The sequence below is a fragment of the Somniosus microcephalus genome, chromosome 11 (genome assembly GCF_052327205.1).
Source record: "Somniosus microcephalus isolate GS21.2 chromosome 11, FLI_Smic_1.0, whole genome shotgun sequence".
Classification (NCBI taxonomy): Eukaryota; Metazoa; Chordata; class Chondrichthyes; order Squaliformes; family Somniosidae; genus Somniosus; species Somniosus microcephalus.
In genome coordinates, this window is record NC_140997.1 from 133,925,229 (window position 1) to 133,947,366 (window position 22,138).

Sequence of the window (22,138 nt, forward strand, 5' to 3'; positions counted from 1 at the left end):
ATCCCAAGGGCCACGCAACCCTATTCAATTTCTGTAGTTATGCACACAAAGTAGATGGCTGGAAACAATTATGCTATGCCCCTCACTGGAATAATTATTAATTGGCCGTGAAAGCATTTTCTTTTTATTGCTGAGTTTCCCACCCGAGAGGAACAGTAATAGATGCTGAGCAATGGGGTGAAAGTCTTTTCCACTCCATGAGTTTGCATGAATGCCCACTCAGCAGAAATAGTAGTGGGTGATAAAATTAATCATCAAACATTTTCCCTTTAAACCGGTTGTGCAGCGACTGTGATTTTAAGGGTGCTGCCCATTTGGGGGTACAGCCAGTGCTGCCTTCAAGTTGGTTTAACAAGAGTAAGATAAAGTATATCTGAAATGTTCATAAGGGGTAAAGGTGAATAAAAGGTGTCAGTTTCACGAGAAATTCCAAATATTATGCTTCCATATCTCTAGATGTAGCCCTGGCTTAATGGACATTTCAGCACCAAAAGAAATGAGAGGACAAACCAGCATATACATGCTGAGGGCTGGGCTCAGGATCTGGGACAGAAACGAGAACTGGGGTTTTACTGGAATAAGATGTTTTGGGGATTTCAGAAGAGGAAATGTTGGTTAAAAATAGGTGGAAATGTTCAGAATCAGTTGTACTCAATCTACCACTTTGTCATTCCAGAGGAGACTGCACAGAAAACAGATGAAGTTCTGTCAGCTCCACCAAGACTCCCTAAACCTGATGTCATCTGTGTGGACATAAGCAGTGGGAGTGAAGAAGATGCAGAGGGAGAAGAGCGAGTTGTAAAGGATGGTGAGAATCAGAAGCAGAGATCATTGATGGACCCCCATCAGATTTTTTTCCATCTATAGTTTGCTGCTCTTTCTTTCTCTGCCCCCCCCCCCAAAAAAAAAAATATATATAGCAAACTCACGCTGGGGTACAATTCCACAAATACTGAAAGCCTAGATTACCTTCTAGATCATAATGGATAGTGCTCACTTCTTTTGCGAATCCTATCTCTAGCATTTCTTCCCAGTAAATTTTCCCTCTTTCTGAGCCATCCCCCCACGCTCCTTATCTAGCACACTTGTTATGGAGCAGGAAGAACTTCCTTCCACCTATCCTTCTTTGTTAGTGACTTTGAACCTCCAATGGGCTTGGGTTTCTCAACTCATTGCCTCCTGATTACTGGTCAATTGTTCATTCGAGACTCTAAGCTTATTGAATAAAGTGACACTGAACTTTGGGGGCAATGATAAATAAGAGGGATGAAGTTAAATTGTTGTGTTGCATCACTTGCACAACTTCCCATTATAATTTAAGTATATTCAATCTATTTTACCTCTGGTTTCATAGCAGTTCCTGTAAGAGGACCTTGTCCTTTTGTGATCAAGAAGCTGTATTTTGTCGAAAATCTGTACTCGCACAGTTGCATGACCCTCAGGGTTAAAAATGACCCTACTCGCTGTAATCTTGTCTATTGGATTAAATGTCATTTTGCGCAAAAACGCCAAAATCTGAATTGGCAGATATTACACATGGAGTGGCAATTTTGTAGGCTAAAGTAACTAAAATATTTATTTGCAATTAAATAGAAAAATTAAGCAAAGAAGAATTTGGCAAATAGTATTGAATAAATACAACAGGCAAACTTTGTAATGGGTTTTTTGAACCATTTTTGAGAGTGTTTCTAGATTCGCCAATTTCACATGCCTTTGACCTCGCACCTCAACCACAATTGAATGACGCCTCAATATGGAGTCCTCCTTCTGACCAAATCCCACATCTCGATGAACTGAAGAATTGCAGCATATTATTTTTATCCACTTGTCCTTTAAAGCCAGAATTCTAGCCACAAACATGTTAGTTTGTTGGGTGTGTTACAATCCAATCAGCAGGAAAATAAGTTCTTTTTCTCTGCTAGGAGTCATTTGATAATGAGATTCCAGGCATTCACAATGGAGAAGCCATTGGTTCATTAAGAAAACACAGGAGACTTTTGCTGTCCCATTAGCCATTTAAATTGTTGTGCTAATTTAAATTAGAATCAAAGACCACTTTCTCATTCAATCAACAGAACAAAGCCACCTGATCTGTTGAATAAGCACCACTGCCTGCTGTTTCAATACAAACAATCCACGTTTTGTGATACCACCCTTCCTATTTGACGTTTCACCTTATTTTTTCTGTCTTTCACAGAGGATGTGATCGAGCTGAGCTCGGGGGAGGATGATTCACTGCACATTCTTGACAGTGAATCCAGCAACGAAGAAGAGGAGGTGAACGAGGAGAGCAATGGTGCACACGTGAACGATGCCTTGAATCAGCCAGATGATCTGGGCCGCGTCTTGGTCAACCTAAATCACCCGCCAAATGAGCAAGATATTTTCCTGGCACCCCAGCTGGCACGAGCTGTCAAATCACACCAGGTAATGGGAGCTTGTCATTTTTATCAGAGGTACTGTGCAATGCTTTGTGCCAGGCATGGCATTTCCCTGTGTCCCTCCCCAGCTAGCGACACAGCTGCGGGAAGATGAAGTATATGATCATATACCTGTCATCGTTCTCGCATGTCAGTAGCTTTGAATTTTCTGAAGCCGTAACTTTCAACCAAATTGAACCAAATTTTGTGAACGTGGATTATTTTAGTGGTCTCTTGGATCATTTTCACCGCCTGCTCCCTGGAACCTCGTTGGACTTGAGAAATGGGTTGGGATAAAGTGATCCTAAAATAGTGTCACTGTATCCAGGATTTATTTGAATTTCTGTTGTTTTTAAATGTTCGAGCAATGTTTCGCTCCATAACATTTTCTATCATTTACTTGATTACAGAGTGGACTCACTGGGCTGTTTTTTAGTTTTGTTCATAGGGGAAGAGGTTGAATAACACATGTAGCAAGTGCAGAGAGTTAGACACTGAACTTTCATCTCTGGGAACTGGGTTTTGAGCCCAGCCCAGACTGGGATGAAACCCTTGTCTTTGGTCTTGATGAAATGAGTCTGGCCAGTCTCCGTCTAATCCCTAATGAATGCAAGTGCACAGCTCCCATTAAAGTTGCCCGAACTTGGAACAAATTGAGCAGTTTGCCTCTGAGGTGCACATGTTGGAGAAATGGAAATATGGTACAGTATTGGCTTTTCTGAGGAGAGGGTTGAGTATCTTGGCAGGGAAATGTCTGAATTGCAATGAAACATTGTTATATTCTAGGGCTCTCACCCTAGGGTGCTCGTGATTCATGTGCTGAGGGCACAGTGATGTTCATTTCCCTCAGGTCAGCACATCGCCTTCACTGAGTGCTAGGTCTAGGCTGATGTTGGCTGCTGTGGGGCGGGGATTTACGACCTGCTGATGTCGATAGAGGTCCTTTTTCACAGGCATTCGCCACATAAAGAGCCTTTGAAACAAATGCAGTCACTACCTGGGCATGGGCTAAGAACATTTCTTTCCGCGCCCTTTTGTCATTCTCTCAGCTGTGTGGGTACAAAGAGTACCCTCTCCCAATGGTGACTACTAGGGGGCACGTAAGATTTACCCTTCAGTGTTTCTGTCCTCTGTGGGATAGCTTCAGCCTCTGATGCAACAGCACTGGGCAAGGCTCGGAGCTGTTGCTATGGGGGAAGTATGGGAATGGCAGCGTCCACACCCTTCATGCTTGGTTAGAAATTTCTAAGAAAAAATTCTACCTCCTGCGTATTGCATACCCGTTCGTGCCCGCCCTCTTGCTGTTCACCTCTTCTCACCCTTGTTTTTTGTACAGCATTTCTGCTACACAACACCGTGTGGACACAGACTTGTTTTTAAATGTTAAATGGGCTGTTATTTGCAGACTCCATTGTCCAGTTCTGTTGCAGTATAATACTGTGGGGATTTATCTGGTGTTGGGATTTTGCGATGTCTTGTCAGTTGATTAATAACTTGGCTTTTACATTCTGTTCCCCACACACAGGTCGGTGGAATTCGTTTCCTGTACGACAATCTGGTGGAGTCACTGGAAAGGTTTAAAAGCAGCAGTGGTTTTGGCTGTATCCTGGCACACAGCATGGGCCTTGGGAAGACCCTGCAGATGGTCTCCTTCGTGGATGTCCTCTTTCGATACACAGAAGCACGCACTGTCCTCGCTATCGTGCCGGTAAGTATCTGCACACTGGTTCCATTATTCACGCCACTGAAGGGCATTTCCTTGGGAGGGAAGAGAAAGAAGGAATTAATCATAGATCACACCTGGCACAGGTGTCGGTCTGTATGACCTGAAGGCTTAGGGCTTTGTGCATACACGTCAGTGCGATGTAATGCAACAGTCTGATGTTCATCTCTTCAGGTATCTGATTTTGTACGTGGTATCTTTGCATTCCACAGGGTTGCTGCACAGTGGTGTTATTGGTATTCCCCTGCTGTGGGTACTAGGAGTGATGCAGTTACCGAAGAGTGGTTATTAAGCAGCGGGGGAGGGGGATGCTAGGAGGAGCATCTTGGCCAGTATTTACAGAGAAATGGAATGTGAACTGAACAGATTTAGTTGTCGCGTGAATGCTCCTGTTGAGTAGTGAAGGGTCTGTGATTAGTACAATGTGGGAGCTGAGGGTGGGGTTGTTCTTGTGCAGAGATGATGCTGGCTGATTGCACTCTGTTGATTTCAGGTGAACACTTTGCAGAACTGGTTGGCTGAGTTTAACATGTGGCTGCCCGCCCCAGAAGCGCTTCCTGCAGATTACAACTCTGAGGAGATCCAGCCCAGGAGTTTCAAAGTTCACATCCTAAATGACGAACACAAGTATGTCCTGTTGCATTTTTTAAGGGAGAGCATCCAGGGCCTGATCTGGCCCAAAGAAGGGAGAGGCAGCACGAACACCTTGAATTCCAGAACTTGGGTATGATTGGGAAGTTCAAGGATGGTAGTTGCAAATGTTACTTGCATTGAAACCTAGTACAAACCAAATTAAAATTAATGTGAGAGCACCACGAGCTCCGTTACAAAATACACTGCCGGGATGTTATTGAGCCATACAGACCTGGAATGTCCCTGAAGCCCCGTCTGCCTGTTCAGGTGGGTGTTAAAGACCCCATGCCACTATTTAAAAAGAGTTGGGAGTTTTCCCAGTTTTTTGGCTAACATTCCTTCCTCATCCAAGGCTGCTGAAAATAGATTGTTGACACATCTCATTGCGGTTTATGGGATCTTGCTGTTCACAAGATGGCGACTGCTTTTGCCGTCATAAGTCACTGCATTTCAAAATAATTCATTGTTGTTGTATCCGTGTGTTAATAGAGACACGGAAGGCAGGAGTAGGTTTCACAGGTGTTTACTGAACAAAGTCTGGAGGTGAACTAACTGATACAACACAATATACAGGCTTATATAGCCCGAGTGGCCATTACCGGCATTACAGTACACAGGGGGCTCTTAAAGGCACATACACTACAATTCCTCCCCTTTTAGCCAACCAGTACATAATATTTTAAGTAATCATTAATTACATGTTACAAGAACAATAATCTACACATTGCTGCAGTTAATCAATTATAAGTCAGTCTCTCTGGAGGCTTCCTGACTCGGTCCGGATAACACCTCGGTGGTGTAGTAGTTTCTGGTGGTGTAGTAGGTTCTTTTGGCAAGGCTGATTCGGCTTGAATGCCAGTGTCGGGTTCATCGGGTTCCAGTATCACCGGATCAGAGGTAGATACTAGGGGTATCTCTACTTCATTATTAGGCGTATAGAGTTGTGGTGTAGGTTGTCCCTTTTTGGATTACTCTATGATTTGGTCAGCATGGCGCCTTATTATGCTTTCTCCAATGTCCACGGTATACATCAGCGGTCCTAGTCGTGTGCAAATCGTTCCAGGCTGCCATTTCTCGGTACGGTAGTCCCGGGCCAAAACTTGTTGACCTATCTGGAAGGTTCTAGTTGGCCTTTCATTCATGCCTTGAAATTGCTGGTTCTCCACGTCCCTTCTGATGTTTGGCTTGATCAAATCCAGCCGGCATCTTAGGCTTCTATTGAAGAACATCATGGCGGGAGTTTGGTTTGTAACCATATGTGTTGCATTCCTGTATGCAAACAAGAAGTTATCTACCTTATGCTGAAGTTTTATGTCTTCATTACCCATGGCCTTTATGGCCTTCTTGAAGGTCTGGACAAACCTTTCAGCCAATCCATTGGTGGCGGGATGGTATGGGGCGGACGTGTAGTGCTTAACCCCATTGTTTTTTAAGAACTTCCTGAATTCTTCGGACACAAATTGCGGTCCATTATCAGAACAGATCTGTTCAGGCAGCCCACTCCTGGCAAATATGGTCCTTAATACTGTGATGGTTTTTTCCGTGGTGGTGGAGGACATCTTTATTACCTCCGGCCACTTGGAGTGTGCATCAACCGCGATTAAGAACATTGAGTCCATAAATGGACCAGCAAAGTCGATGTGTACCCTTTGCCATGGAGATGAGGGCCACTCCCATGGATGTAGAGGGGCTTGTGGTGGAGCGTTTTGGACCTTCTGGCATCCGAGGCAGCTCTTGGTCATTTCTTCGATGTCTCCATCGATACCTGGCCACCATACAAACGCCCTGGCTAGGTTCTTCATTTTCACTCCACCCAGATGCCCCTCATGAAGCTCCTTTAGCACTTTATCCTGGAGTTTGGGTGGAATCACCACTCTGGATCCGCACATCAAGGTTCCTCGGCACACTGACAGCTGTTCTCTTCTTTGTGAGAATGCTGGCAACAGTGGTTCGCCATGTGCTGGCCATCCCTTCCCTGTTAAATCGTAGACTCGTGAGAGAGTCGGGTCATTTCTCGTTTCCCTTTCAATGGCAGAATTTGTTACTGGTAGACATTTGACTATGGTAGAGTGGAACATCTCCACTGGGTCTACTGTAGGTGCCTCTTCTACCGTTGGCAACGGTAGGCGCGATAAACCGTCAGCATTCCCATGCTGTTTTGATCCTTTGTATTCTATGTCATATTGGTGTGCCCCTAGAAAAAGGGACCACCTCTGTAGCCTTTGCGCTGTCATAATGGGAACACCCTTTTTAGGGTTGAATATGGAGATGAGGGGTTGATGGTCAGTCAACAAGGTAAATTTTTGTCCGTGTAGGTAATGGTTGAAAAGCACGGTGGCATAGTGGTTAGCACTGTTGCCTCACAGCGCCAGGGACCCGGGTTCGAATCCGGCCTCGGGTGACTGTCTGTGTGGAGTTTGCACATTCTCCCCGTGTTTGCGTGGGTTTTCTCCGGGTGCTCCAGTTTCCTCCCACAGTCCAAAGATGTGTAGGTTAGGTTGATTGGCTATGATAAATTGACCCTTAGTGTTAGGGGGATTAAATACGTGGGGTTACGGGGATAGGGTGGGATATGTGTTGGTGCAGGGGTTACGGGGATCAGGTGGGATATGTGTCGGTGCAGGCTCGATGGGCCGAAATGGCCTCTATCTGCACTGTGGGGTTCCTGTGATTCCTGTTCCTGTGATTCTTAACTCCCCATACCAGGCTGAGTGCTTCCCTGTCGATTTGGGCATAGTTACGCTCAGCTGAGTTCAATGAGCGTGATGCAAAAGCTATCGGCCGTTCTGAGCCATCAGGGAATCTATGCGATAATACTGCTCCTACGCCGTAAGGGGATGCATCGCACGCCAGTCTGATTGGCAGTGATGGGTTGTAATGAGCCAAAACTTCCTTGGACGTGATTAAGTCTTTGCATTTATGGAAGGCACGTTTACAGTCTTCGCTCCATTTCCAAATTACTCCTGTTTGTAGCAGTTCATTAAGAGGGTGCAGAAGAGTTGATCAGTTCGGTAAAAATTTATGATAGTAATTTATCAATCCCAGGAACGACCTTAATTGTGAAACATTTTCAGGTGCTGGGGCTTTTATGACCGCTTCAATTTTTTCAGGTGACTTATGCAACCCTTCCTTATTAATTATGTGGCCACAATATGATATTTGATTCTGGAAAAATTCGCACTTGGCAAGGTGCTCGTTGTCGTTTTCTCCTGTTACAAGGATGTCGTCTAGGTAGCATTGAGTCCCCGGAATCCCTTGGAGGACTTGCTCTTTGCAAGATAGCTGGAGCTGATGCTACTCCGAAAACCAGTCGATTGTACTGGTACAGGCCTTTGTGTGTATTTATCGTGAGATACTTTTTAGAGGCCTCTTCCACCTCCATCTGTAGATATGCCTGTGCCAAGTCAATTTTGGTGAAACGTTTCCCTCCGGATAGTGAGGCGAAAATATCTTCTATCCTCGGAAGAGGATACTGTACCGCGTGAAGGACCGGGTTTACAGTCACCTTGAAGTCTCCACAGATGCGAATTTTTCTCTGTTCTTCAGATTTATCATTATTCAACATTTTCTTCATGACCGGGACGATGGGTGTTGCCCACTCACTCCAATCTATCTTGGATAATACACCTGCCTTTTCCAAATTCTCCAGCTCTGCCTCGACTGCTGGACGAATTGCGTATGGCACCGGCCTTGCCTTAAAAAACTTGGGAATTGCCGCATCTTCCACTTTTATTGAGGCGGTGAGGCCTTTCAAGGTTCCTAGTTTCTCTTGAAACACTTCCTTGGTGTTGGCCAAGATGTCTTTTAATCGTTCAGGTATGACGTCATCATCATTTTTTTCCTTACTGGTCACCGTCAGTGCCTGAATGGAGTGCCAGTCTAAACGTATCTTCCTGATCCATTCACGTCCCAACAGCGGTGGACCACCATCTTGTAGAACGTATAAATACAACTTCTGTATTTCCTTGCCGTTGTATACAACAGGCACCTTTATTTTCCCTTTTGGGTATACTTTCTGCCCCGTATATGTTTTCAAGATAATGGATGTGTCTTTCAAAGGTATATGCGGAAATAGCCGCTCGTAATCCCGTCGACTTATGACGGTTCGGGCTGATCCTGTATCTAGCTCCATTCTAACTGGGGACCCCGCTATCGTGAGGGTAACCCAAATGGTCTGGTAATCTTCTTTGGCAATTACATTATGTAATTTGAGAGAGCTTAGTCTCTTGTTTCCGGAGTCGCTATTGCTCTTCTGGTCTTTGGAGCTACTGTCCGTCATCATTTGTACCTTTCTGTACTTTTCCTTATTGGTTTTTTTTCTGTCAGTGGATTTTTTGTTTCCAGATCGGCATACACGTGTAATGTGTCCCATCTTTCCGCATTGCCTGCATGCTTTGTCCTTGAACCAGCAGTCCCTCTGGTCATGGGTGGATCTGCCGCAGCGATAACATCTCTCAACCCCATGTCATTTCATGGGTGCCGAAGTCCTGTGGCTTTTGCTGTATCTTTGCAGCTCCTCTTGCTGCTGCTTCGTATGATACAGCCACACTGAAAGCCTTGTCCAGTGTCAAATCTTTCTCAGAAAGTAGCTTTTTTTGTATTCCTTCACTTAGGAGACCGCAGACGAATTTGTCGCATAGAGAATCTGCCAGTCCTGTCCCGAATTGGCAGTGTAGGGTATCAACAATCTCCTTAAAATTCTTGTCCATCGGTTTGGCTGGAGTGATTAAGTTTCGTAACAGCCCGTATGTCCTTGCGCCCATTAGATTTAGAAGTACCGATGCCTTTTTATCATCTTTTATTTCATTCGCTGTGCAATATTTCTCCACTCTTTCCACATATGTGGTCCAATTCTCTATATCTTTATCGAAAGCATTAATATTGCCAGCCTTAGGCATCTTGAAAAAAAAAATGGCGCCTCCTGCACTTTCCTTCCTTTCCTGCAGAAAAAATGGCGCTTCCCGCACTTTCCCGCCGCTGCTGCTGCTGACAACGCTGTTTTCCGCGGTTTTTATTTACAGGTGGAGACTCGTTCCCGCCGGACTCTCTGGGACTTTTCCCTCCCTCTGCTTGTCCGAACGCCAACCTGCTTTGCAGCGCCAGCTGTCTCCCGAGTGCTCCCCCCCTCTGTCTGTGTTTGCCTCCGCCTTCGCTGCTCGGCCCCGCTGCAGAGCCAGCCGATGGAGCCCCAGCCCGCCGCCCAGGAAGGATTATTGCAGTACCTGCCACCAGCTCGGCTAGCTGGTGAAACCAGTGTTTCTTTTTTTTTTCTTTCTTGCTTTTCTTCGACTTTGGACGTCTGAGGAATCGATGTCCTTGAGGTGCTGCCGAATTGCAGGTAAGTCCGTTTCCAATTCGTCGCCACTGTTGTATCCGTGTGTTAATAGAGACACGGAAGGCAGGAGTCGGTTTCACAGGTGTTTACTGAACAAAGTCTGGAGGTGAACTAACTGATACAACACAATATGCAGGCTTATATAGCCCGAGTGGCCATTACCGGCATTACAGTACACAGGGGGCTCTTAAAGGCACATACACTACAATTGTGAAGTGCTTTTGAGATATTTCAGAGATGTGCTGAGATGTTACATTAATACAAGTTATTTCTTTCCTGTTCACTGTCCAGCAAATTCTGGAAAATATTCATGCCCTTTGTGAATGATTGTATTCAACTGTGCTGCCCCCCCACAGTTGAATGGTCTACCGACACACGCTAGGCTCTCACTATGAATACCCACTGAAGCAAGGTATTGTGGGGGGGGATCTGTAACTCAGCATGAGTTTCAGGAAAGATGGAGAAACAGTTGGAGGGAGGAATAAAGCCGTGTGAATGGATGTAATTGGGGATGTGGAAGCACTGAACTAGTGTTACCATCATGGATAATGACCAATGTTCCCTCTTTTTTTGTGCGCAGTACCTTTAAATTAGCTGCGCATGTGTGGTATCTTAGAGGGAACAGTGGTAATGACAGTGCCAGAAGTGTATCCCATTACATTTTGATGCTTTGTTGGAACTGGAGCCCGGCAGACCTTTGCACTGCAATAATACGATGTGCAGTAAAAGTGTATCCATGGTGTGCTGGGACTATCTGATGTTCGCACTCTCTTTCTCTGTAGAACAACTGTGGCCCGTGCCAAGGTGATCAACGAATGGTCGACTGACGGCGGCATGTTGTTAATGGGGTATGAGATGTATCGCCTGCTGTCGTTGAAAAAGTCATTTGTTACCGGGAGGAGGAAGAAGGCGAAGAAACCAACAGGGCCTGTGATTATAGATCTGGATGAGGAAGATCGGCAGCAAGAACTGTTGAAAGGTAATAAAGAAAGAAATTGCATTTTTATAGCATCTTTCACAACCTCAGGTTGTCCCAAAGCCCTTTACTGCCAACGAATTACTTTTGAAGTGTCGTAGTCATTGTTATATAGACAAGTTTGGCAGCCAATGTGCACACAGCAAGATCTCACAAGCAGTCATGAGATGAACGACCTGTTAATCTGTTTTGGTGGTGCTGGTTAAGAGATGAATGTTGACCAGGGCACTCTGAGAATTCCCTGCTGTCCTTTGGAAAAAGTGCCATGGGATCAATTATGTCCCAACTGAACAGGCAGTTGGACCTCAGTTTATCATTTCATCAAAAACATGGCACCTCCAACAATGTAGCACTCTGTCAGTTCTGCACTGAAGTGCCAGCTACATTATGTGCTCAAGTTCTGGAGTGGTACTTGAACCCACATCCTTCTGACATGGAGGTTAAAGTCTGACCAACTGGGCATAGTGTAGGGAGGAGGAGGGAAGCATGGGATCTTAAAATAGCAGCCAACTCCATTGGTGATGTTTTAGCCATAGAAGTTTACAGCACAGAGGAGGGCATTTTGCCCATCATTCCTGTGCTGGCTCTCTGCTAGGGCAATCCAAAACTATTCCCACTTCTCCCCATAGCCCTATACCTTCCTTTGCTTCAAATATTTATCCTGCTTTCCTTTAAATGATGCAGTGATCTCTGCCTCAATCACTCCCTTCGACAAAGCACTCCATGCTCCAATGGTCCTCTACTGTTCAGTCCTCAACCAACCATAGAACTAGAATTTACACAGATGGAGGTCAATCAGTCCATTGTGCCTCTGCTGGCACTTACATAGAGAAATACAAAACTCATCTCACTGCCCTACCTTCCCTCCCCATAGCTCTGTGTCTTCCTCTGCTTCAATTGTTTATCTACTGTTCCCTTAAAAGGATGCAATGCTCTCTGTCTCAACTGCTCCCTGCAGCAAAGCATTCCCTACTTCCAACAACTCTGTAAAGGAATTTCTCCTAACCCCCTTCTCCTCGCTTTCTTAGTGACAGTTTTAAATTAATGACCCCTTGTCACTGACTACTCAACCAAAGGAAATTAGTCTTTCATTATTCACTCTAATATTTGATCATTTTAAAAACTATTAAATTCTATCTTTGCACTCTCTGCCTCAACATAAAGATGATAGAATGTACCCTTGCTGCCTGTAATTAAAACAAATCAGTACCAGTTAGCTCAGGTTTAGCTAGCTTGAAAGTGGGCTTTTACCTAGAAGCATGGGGAGCTTGCATTTTTATTGTTTTCATGGAATGAGTAGGAGCAGTGATGGCTTTAGAGATATAGACATAAAATAGAATTGCTGCAGTTGGAGGAACTTGCCGTATCCAAGAACAGAGTCACTAGTTACTTTGTATAATTGGCATGCAGTGTTATATTAAATTCATGCTGCATTCTACTCCTGTTCATTTGATCAGATGTTTAATTTGCTCCTAGGGATTGAGAAAGCACTGGCCAGGCCAGGCCCCGATGTAGTTATTTGTGATGAAGGCCACCGCATAAAGAATTGCCACGCCAGCACGTCTCAGGCCTTGAAGAGCATCCGTTCAAGGCGGCGGGTGGTCCTGACTGGATATCCGCTTCAGAACAACCTCATGGAGTACTGGTGCATGGTGGACTTTGTCCGGCCCGACTTCCTTGGCACCAGGCAAGAGTTCAGCAACATGTTCGAGCGTCCCATCCTGAACGGGCAGTGTATTGACTCCACACCACAGGATGTCCGCCTGATGCGGTACCGCAGCCACGTATTACACAGCCTGCTGGAAGGGTTCGTACAAAGGTGAGAACATGGACGGGAGGCTTGCAAATTTAAAGTTGTATAAAGCTCTGGTTAGACCACGTCTGGAGCACTGCATTCAGTTCTGGGCACCGCACCTCAGGAAGGATAGATTGGCCCTGGAGGGAATGCAGTGCAGATCCACCAGAATGATACTGAGGTTAAATTATTAGGACAGGGTGCATAGACTAAACTTGGTTTCCCTTGAGGTTAAGGGGTGATCTGATTATGGTGTTCAAAATGATTAAAGGATTTGACAGGTTGGAAAATGAGAAACTATTTCTTCTGGTGGGAGAGTCCTGAACAAGGGGACATAACCTTAAAATTAGAGCTTGGCTGTTTAGGGGTGATTAGGAAGCACTTCTTCACACAAAGGGTTGTGGCAATCTGGATGTCTCTCCCCAAAAAGCTGTGGCGGCTAGGGGTCAATTGAAAATGTCAAAACTGAGATTGATAGATTATTGTTAGGCAAAGGTATTAAGGGTTACGGAACCAAGGCGGGTAAATGGAGTTAAAATACAGATCAGCCATAATGAAAACAGAAAATGCTGGAAATACTCAGCAGGTCAGGCAGCATCTGTTGAGAGAGAAACCGAGTTAATGTTTTGGGTCGATTCAGGTCCTTTCGAAAGGTCATCGACCTGAAACATTAACCCTGTTTCTCTCTCCACAAATGCTGCCTGACCCGAGTATTTCCAGCATTTTCTGTTTTTATTTCAGATTTCCTCCATCTGCAGTATTTTGCTTTTGTACAGATCAGCCATGTGAGGGAAGGCTTGAGAACCTGAATGACCTACTCCTGTTCCTATGGATCCTGGTCAGATCTTTTTTAATTACATGTTATGGGGCTCAACGTGCTTTGACTTGTTTTTTTTAATGTCTTCGTAATTTTTTTCTGGCTGCTTCTCTGGCAGCAGACTGATTTAAATACCGCTGACGGTAACAGTTTATTTTGCTGCCGGGGAAAACACCACATTTTCAGAGGTCTCGGGTTGTTTACTGAGTTACTTCCTACAAAGCCCTTGACTTTTGAGGCAGTACAGTAACAGTAAATGGGGTAAGAGTCTGCGTGTGAGTGTGCACATGTACACACACACACACACACACACACACACACACACACACACACACACACACACACACACACACACACACACGTCAGTCTTCATGCTTTGTATCCCATAATCTTAAAAGCTCTTTTGGGTACATAGTCGCCTATTTAAATAACTTTATGAAAGAGCAATGCTCTGGAAAACCACGTGCAGTACACATTTATGGCAAGGGGCGGCCAGTACTACTTGGAGTCATGTGAGAGCAGGTATAGCAGTGATAGCTATGACTGTGGGGGCTGGGGTAGCGTGCCTGTGGTGTATGGGGTAGCCGTGCCTGTGGGGGCAGGTATAGCAGTGATAGCCGTGCCTGTGGGGGCAGGTATAGCAGTGATAGCCGTGCCTGTGGGCTATGGGGTAGCCGTGCCTGTGGGGGCAGGTATAGCAGTGATAGCCGTGCCTGTGGGCTATGGGGTAGCCGTGCCTGTGGGGGCAGGTATAGCAGTGATAGCCGTGCCTGTGGGCTATGGGGTAGCCGTGCCTGTGGGGGCAGGTATAGCAGTGATAGCCGTGCCTATGGGGTATGGGGTAGCCGTGCCTGTGGGGTCGGCGGGTAGCCATGCCTGTCGGGGCAAGTATAGCAGTGATAGCCATGCCTGTGGGGGCAGGTATAGCAGTGATAGCCGTGCCTGTGGGGTCGGGGGTAGCCGTGCCTGTGGGGTGGGGGGGTAGCCGTGCCTGTGGGGTCGGGGGGTAGCCGTGCCTGTGGGGTCGGGGGGTAGCCGTGCCTGTGGGGTCGGGGGGTAGCCGTGCCTGTGGGGTCGGGGGGTAGCCGTGCCTGTGGGGTCGGGGGGTAGCCATGCCTGGGATCGGGGGTAGCCATGCCTATGGGAGCAGGTATAGCAGTGATAGCCGTGCCTGAGGGGTATGGGGTAGCCGTGCCTGTGGGGACAGGTATAGCAGTGATAGCGGTGCCTATGGGGTCGGGGGTAACCATGCCTGTGGGGACAGATATAGCAGTGATAGCCGTGCCTGTGGGGTCGGGGGTAGCCGTGCCTGTGGGGTAGCCATGCCTATGGGAGCAGGTATAGCAGTGATAGCCGTGCCTGAGGGGTATGGGGTAGCCGTGCCTGTGGGGACAGGTATAGCAGTGATAGCCGTGCCTATGGGGTATGGGGTAACCGTGCCTGTGGGGGCAGGGGTAGCCATGCCTGTCGGGGCAAGTATAGCAGTGATAGCCGTGCCTGTGGGGTCGGGGGTAGCCGTGCCTGTGGGGGCAGGTATAGCAGTGATAGCTGTGCCTGTGGGGTCGGGGGTAGCTGTGCCTGTGGGGTCGGGGGTAGCCGTGCCTGTGGGGTCAGGGGTAGCCGTGCCTGTGGGGGCAGGTATAGCAGTGATAGCCGTGCCTGTGGGGTCGGGGGGTAGCCGTGCCTGTGGGGTCGGGGGGTAGCCATGCCTATGGGAGCAGGTATAGCAGTGATAGCCGTGCCTGAGGGGTATGGGGTAGCCGTGCCTGTGGGGACAGGTATAGCAGTGATAGCCGTGCCTATGGGGTATGGGGTAGCCGTGCCTGTGGGGGTGGGGGTAGCCATGCCTGTGGGGACAGGTATAGCAGTGATAGCCGTGCCTGTGGGGTATGGGGTAGCCGTGCCTGTGGGGACAGGTATAGCAGTGATAGCCGTGTCTGAGGGGTATGGGGTAGCCGTGCCTGTGGGGACAGGTATAGCGGTGCCTATGGGGTCGGGGGTAACCATGCCTGTGGGGACAGATATAGCAGTGATAGCCGTGCCTGTGGGGTCGGGGGGTAGCCATGCCTGTGGGGACAGGTATAGCAGTGATGGCCATGCCTGTGGGGTATGGGGTAGCCTTGCCTGTGGGGACAGGTATAGCAGTGATAGCCGTGCCTATGGGGTAGCCGTGCCTGTGGGGTCGGGGGTTAGCCATGCCTGTGGGGACAAGTATAGCAGTGATAGCCGTGCCTATGGGGTAGCTGTGCCTGTGAGGTCGGGGGGTAGCCATGCCTGTGGGGGCAGGTATAGCAGTGATAACCGTGCCTTTGGGGTCGGGGGTAGCCGTGCCTTTGGGGGCAGGTATAGCAGTGATGGCCGTGCCTGTGGGGTATGGGCTAGCTGTGCCTGTGGGGTCGGGGGTAGCCGTGCCTGTGGGGTATGGGGTCGCGTGCCTGTGGGGGATGTTTGCAGTCATATGTTATGGGGTATAATCACCCAATGGGCTTGTGAGAAAAGGAATTACTTTTTAAAACTTTTGATCCAGCTCCATTATAAAACACCCTTAGTCTTTGGTGCACATTTTTCCAAGTTAACGCTTGCTTACTTCAACCTCATCGCAGCCATCCATTTATTTTGAAGACCCATATCATGTTTCCCCTTTGGTTTTTTTTCTCCAGCAAAACTAAGTTTAGGTGCTTGGGTCTTCTTAGATTTCTAAAGCCTGGAATTATCCTGGCCACTCATCTCTGAACCCCTTCTAAGGCACCTACATATATATTTTTTGAGGTAAGGTAACCAAAACTGCAGGCTATACTCCTGAACTGGCCACAGCTTTGACCATTACAGTGTCAGTATAACTTGTTCTGACCTGTAATCCAGTGCTCTCCAGCTGACTCCCAGTATCCTCTTTGTCCTTACTGCTGACTCCTTACACTGACCAGATGTTCTCTAGGTATAATCAGTGATCACTCCTAAATCCTTTTCTTTGGCCTCTGTTAGTAAAGTATCTAAAATAAGACCCTTTCATGTTGTTTACTGTTGCCTTTTTTTGAATACGATCCCACATTTCATCGTAAAATGCGCATGGCCTGTCTTGGTCTATCATTATAATTGTTCCATCTCTCTACTGCTCACGCTGGAGAGACTAGAGAAGCTGGGGTTGTTCTCCTTGGAGCAGAAAGGGTTAAGGGGAGATTTAATAGCAGTGTTCTAAATCATGAAGGGTTTTAATAGAGTAAATAAGGAGAAACAGTTTCCAGTGGCAGAAGGGTCAGTAACCAGAAGAACCAGAGGTGAGATGAGAATTTATTTTATACAGTGAGTTGTCATGTTCTGGAATGCACTGCCTGAAAGAGTGGTGGAAGTAGATTCAATAGTAACTTTCAAAAGGGAATTGGATAAATATTTGATGGGGAAAAAATTGCAGGGCTATGTGGAAAGGGCAGGCGAGTGGGATTAATTGGATAGCTCCTTCAAAGAGGCAGCGCTGGCACATTGGTCTGAATGGCTTCACTCTGTGCTGTATCATTCTATGATTCACTGCTGTGTGTTTACTAAATTACTACAGGCACTCCATTTCATATCATTCACAGATATTGTGAGCAGCAAGGATCCCTGAACAGATCCCTCTGGAATTCTGCTTGTTACCTTTTCCCCAGCTGCACCATTTTCCATTCATTGCTACCCTCTTGTCTCAGGCACGCTTTGAATATTTTGTTTAAAAGAGTAAATGATTTCCAAAAACTGCCAATTTCTCATTCCGTCCAGTAAGAAACTTGTCAGGCCTGATGCTTTCAAACTCATTGGATGCTGTTTCAAAGGATTAATGACATTTGACTTGTTGCAGGCGAGGCCACGATGTCTTGAGAGGTCACCTTCCTGATAAAGAAGAACATGTGCTGCTGGTCCGTCTCTCCAAAATTCAGCGATCACTGTACACTGAGTTTATGGATCGTTTCCGAGATGCAGGGAACAGTGGCTGGCTGGGGCTCAACCCTCTGAAAGCATTCTGCGTCTGCTGTAAGGTAGGCCTCTGTCTTTTCAGCACCAGGCAGAATGATGGAAACATCCCCATGGGTTTGACAGGATTCCTTGTGTCTTTGTTCAATATACTAAGCAATCGCTGGCTGATTTCTTGATAAGCCTGACAACTGAATAACTGCCGTTATTGATACTCTGTCAGGTAGTGTTAGAGCTTGTATACCATCTTTAACTCAAGGGAGTGTTTGATGAGACAGTGTAGAGGGAGCTTTACTGTGTATCTAACCTGAGCTATAACCTAGCCTGGAGGTGTTTGATCGTGATATTAGATGCAAAAAGTGAAATGTTCACAGTGCTTGATACATTACATTTCTCCTACTTTCTGATCCTAGTAATCTCAAAAGTATCTTGTTGTGAGGGACATTTCACAAAATAAAATTAAATCGAGACACAAAAGGAGAGAATAAAATTGAAAGGGACTAGGTGAGACTTGAACAGAAAGCAGCTACAGTTGAGACAGGGAAAGAAACAGAGACTGAGAAAGAAAGGAGACAAATAAATTAAATCCAGAGCGAGACATGGAAAGACTTAGAAAGAAATTAGAGCCACAAAGAGCAAAATGGAAGTATGCACAGAAAAGCCTTGAAACTCAATAAGAGATAGGAGAATGAATGGTGACCCATGGTGAAGACGGCCGCCTCGAAGAAACCGCAACCTTGAGAGCGAGATGGACAGCGGAAGAAGGAATGGGGTGTTGGAAACAAACGGAAAGGGGGAGGGTTGGGGGACAGAATTCAAACCTCAACCCATTCTCATCTATGTGCGTATCCTGGTTGCAGAGTGCCTGGTAGCACAAATACTTTCAGATGTGACAGCGCATGCAAGACGAACATGGCCCCTGTACAAGGATGAAAAGTAGATTTTGTGACGTGTTCGTGCTCTGCATTTTAAGTGCCCAATGGCTCGTTCTTAAATGGGAACCATCTTCATGCAGCATTGTTTGGCAAGCCTTTTCTTGTTTGCAAGTGATGTAAACACCCCTGTGAAGTGAGTCATTGCGTTGCTTGCAAGTGAGAAACGATGAGTAGCCTGATGCGCTATCAATTACTCATAAAAGACTGAGAGTTAGAAGAGTAACTAAAGGCTTTTATTAACAACAGAATGGAGGTCTGCCTCGAGTGGTCGACCGGTCCAGGATACAAGGGCTGGGGAGCAGTCACCTTTATACTAGGACCTGTGGGAGGAGTCAGCCGAGGCATGTCCAGGCATGTACACAGTGGAATACAAACAGGACAAACAGGAATACAAACAGTGGTTTACCACATAGCCCTCCTGATTCCATTCCCCCTCTGCACGAAAGCAGGTTTGCTGTGTGCTTTTTGTTGAAGAGGGTTCTCTTCAGCTTGTTTCTGGGAAGTTGTAATGAGCTGTAGCCAAAGATTTGAGGGAAAGCAGTGAGTGAGGAGGACATAAAAAACCTGCAAAAGGACATAGACAGGCTAAGTGAGTGGGCAGAAATTTGGCAGATGGAATATAATATTGGAAAGTGTGAGGTTATGCACTTTGGCAGAAAAAATCAAAGAGCAAGTTATTATCTAAATGGAGAGAAACTGCAAAGTGCTACATTACAAAGGGATCTGGGGGTCCTGGTGCATGAAACACAAAAAGTTTGTATGCAGGTGCAGCAGGTGATCAGGAAGGCCAATGGAATCTTGGCTTTTATTGCAAAGGGGATGGAGTATAAAAACAGGGAGGTCTTGCTGCAGTTATACAGGGTATTGGTGAGGCCACATCTGGAATACTGCGTGCAGTTTTGGTTTCCATATTTAAGAAAAGATATACTTGCTCTCGAGGCGGTTCAGAGAAGGTTCACTCGGTTGATTCCAGAGATAAGGGGGTTGACATATGAGGAAAGGTTGAGTAGGTTGGGCCTCTACTCATTGGAGTTCAGAAGAATGAGAGACAATCTTATCGAAACATATAAGATTGTGAGGGGTCTTGATCGGGTGGATGCGGTGAGGATGTTTCCACTGATGGGTGAGACTAGAACTAGGGGGCATAATCTTAGAATAAGGGGCTGCCCTTTCAAAACTGAGATGAGGAGAAACTTCTTCACTCAGAGGGTAGTAAATCTATGGAATTTGCTACCCCAGAGAGCTGTGGAACCTGCAACATTAAATAAATTTAAAACAGAGATAGACAATTTCCTAGCAGACAAGGGAATTAGGGGTTACGGGGAGAGGGCAGGGAAGTGGACGTGAGTCTAGATTCGGATCAGCCATGATCCTATTGAATGGCGGAGCAGGCCCGAGGGGCCATATGACCTACTCCTGCTCCTACTTATGTTCTTATGGCTCGCCCTGTTCCACTGTTGCTGTCGATGGCAGCCCTGTAATTGAAAGGAGGTGGAGTGTCTACGTCAGGAGCAGGAGCCAGCTGCCTGTTCACAGCCTGATGTTTGTGCAGTTGTTTCTGCACTGGCAAATCCCACAGCACCGGCAAGCCAATACATTACTGAACTGCTTCTGCTTCGTCATTCCGTACAGTGGGTGCAAGAACACTGTCCTGTAAGAAGCCACTTTTGTGTAATATATTAACTTGGCTCAGTTGGGAGCACTCTTGCTTCTGAGTCAGAAGGTTGTAGGTTCAAGCCCCACTCCAGGGCCTGAGCTCATAATCTCAGCTGATAGTAGTGAGGAGTGCTGCACTGAGAGAGGTAGGCTTGGACACCAGGAGAATTTCCTGGTCCTCTCTGAATTTTGCCATGTGATCTTTAATGTCCACCTGAATCATACAAACAGACAGACGGGGCCTGTTTAACATCTCATCTGAAGGATGATCGCTGAGTGTCACACTCAAACATGCTCCTACCTGGCAGCCTTGGATCAACTCCAGAGGCTTGAAGTGGAGTGTCGTACTCCGCGTGTTGTCCATGACTGGCGTGGTGTGGTATGCCGTCCTCCGCCCGTGACTGGCGTGGTATGCCGTCCTCCGCCTGTGACTGGCGTGGCAGCCGTCCTCCGCCCGTGAGTGGCGTGGCATGTCGTCCTCTGCCCGTGAGTGGCGTGGCGTGTCGTCCTCTGCCCGTGACTGGCATGGCATGTCGTCCTCCGCCCGTGACTGGCGTGGCATGTCGTCCTCTGCCCGTGACTGGCATGGCGTGTCGTCCTCAGCCCGTGACTGGCATGGCGTGCCGTCCTTCGCCCGTGACTGGCGTAGCGTGTCATCTATCTATCTCCTATCTTATTTTTTATTTTATTTTTATTTTTTAATTTTTTTTAATCTATCTTCTATCTATCTATCTATATATATATATATTATCTTCTATCTATCTATATCTATCTATCTATCTATCTTCTATCTTATATATATAAAGCGGTTCTTCTGTCTGTCTGTCATGCCGTCTGTCTGTATTGAATAAACTCGAAAGTTATAGAGCGTACCTACATGTGTGTTACGTCGAAAGAAAGCTGACTATTCCAGAACCGTCCTAAGCGTATTAACGTTTCGGCCAGACAAAAATTGCGCCCGCGGTATCCAAAAAACGTTCAACATTCCGCTCATTATCCACTCATTAGCATCGAGTGACATCGAGGTCGACCAATTGTACGGTTGAGCGACCCGACGGTCGACCAATCGCTGCGTGGTGGGGGCGGGTTCCTGGCGCATGCTGGCGGGCCCTCCTACAGTCGAGTGACAGGACGATTGACCAATCCTACGCTTCGGTGACCTGACGGTCCACCAATCGGTGCGTGTGTGGGCGGGCCTTATCGTTCTGAACCGAGGTGAGTCGCCACCATCTTGATTCCAAACTTTTCATTTCTTTTTCCCGCTTTCTGCGTGTTTCTATTCAAATTTACATTTCCAGCAAAAAAAAAGTTGCTTTTAAAAGACACATTGTTTTTTTAAAAAGTTAATTCATTTGTAAACCTTTTGTCTAACCTCTCTAATTTTCCTACCTTTCACCGTTTTTCCAGGCCTCAAAGCCTGGGCGTCTGCTGACCAGCCACGCCCGAGCTAGGCGCCTCCCGTCGCGATCGACAAAAGGCCAGCGATCGCCGCCATCTTTGTGAAGGCTGGAGGGGGCGGGCCTGAGCCGCCCGTCGCCATCTTAGTAAAGGCGGGTGGGGCAGGAGTCAGCGCGCGCGACTTGAGTCCGGCCGGGCCTCACGCGGTAGGTTGCGCGGCGGCGTCCGTCTCTGCTCTTGAAGCCGGCTCGGGCGGGACTCGGGAGATCGGGGGGGGGGCGGGCCTCGGGACATCGGGGGGGGGGGGCGGGCCTCGGGATATCGGGGGGGGGGCAGGGCTCGGGAGATCGGCACTCGGGGGGGCGGGGCTCCGGAGGGCGGGGCTCGGGGACTCCCCCCCCCCCCCCCCCCCCCCCCCTCCCCTCGCCCTCCTCTTCCCCCCCCCCCCCTCCCCTTCCCCCCCCTCCCCTTCTCCCTCCCCTTCTCCCTCCCCCTCCCCCTCCCCTCC

At 47.3% G+C, this 22,138-nt stretch overlaps 1 protein-coding gene across 1 annotated transcript in view; it reads left to right on the forward strand.

Annotated features, from left to right (window-relative positions):
• The window catches only part of rad54l2 (RAD54 like 2), a 161,742-nt gene that overhangs the window by 53,694 nt on the left and 85,910 nt on the right, over positions 1–22,138 (forward strand). Inside the window, exons 5-11 of the mRNA XM_086001283.1 lie at positions 677–808; positions 2,198–2,427; positions 3,946–4,128; positions 4,637–4,770; positions 10,894–11,090; positions 12,564–12,906; positions 17,529–17,706. Of these exons, the coding sequence (XP_085857409.1) occupies positions 677–808; positions 2,198–2,427; positions 3,946–4,128; positions 4,637–4,770; positions 10,894–11,090; positions 12,564–12,906; positions 17,529–17,706 (1,397 nt within the window). The remainder of the gene's footprint in view (positions 1–676; positions 809–2,197; positions 2,428–3,945; positions 4,129–4,636; positions 4,771–10,893; positions 11,091–12,563; positions 12,907–17,528; positions 17,707–22,138) is intronic.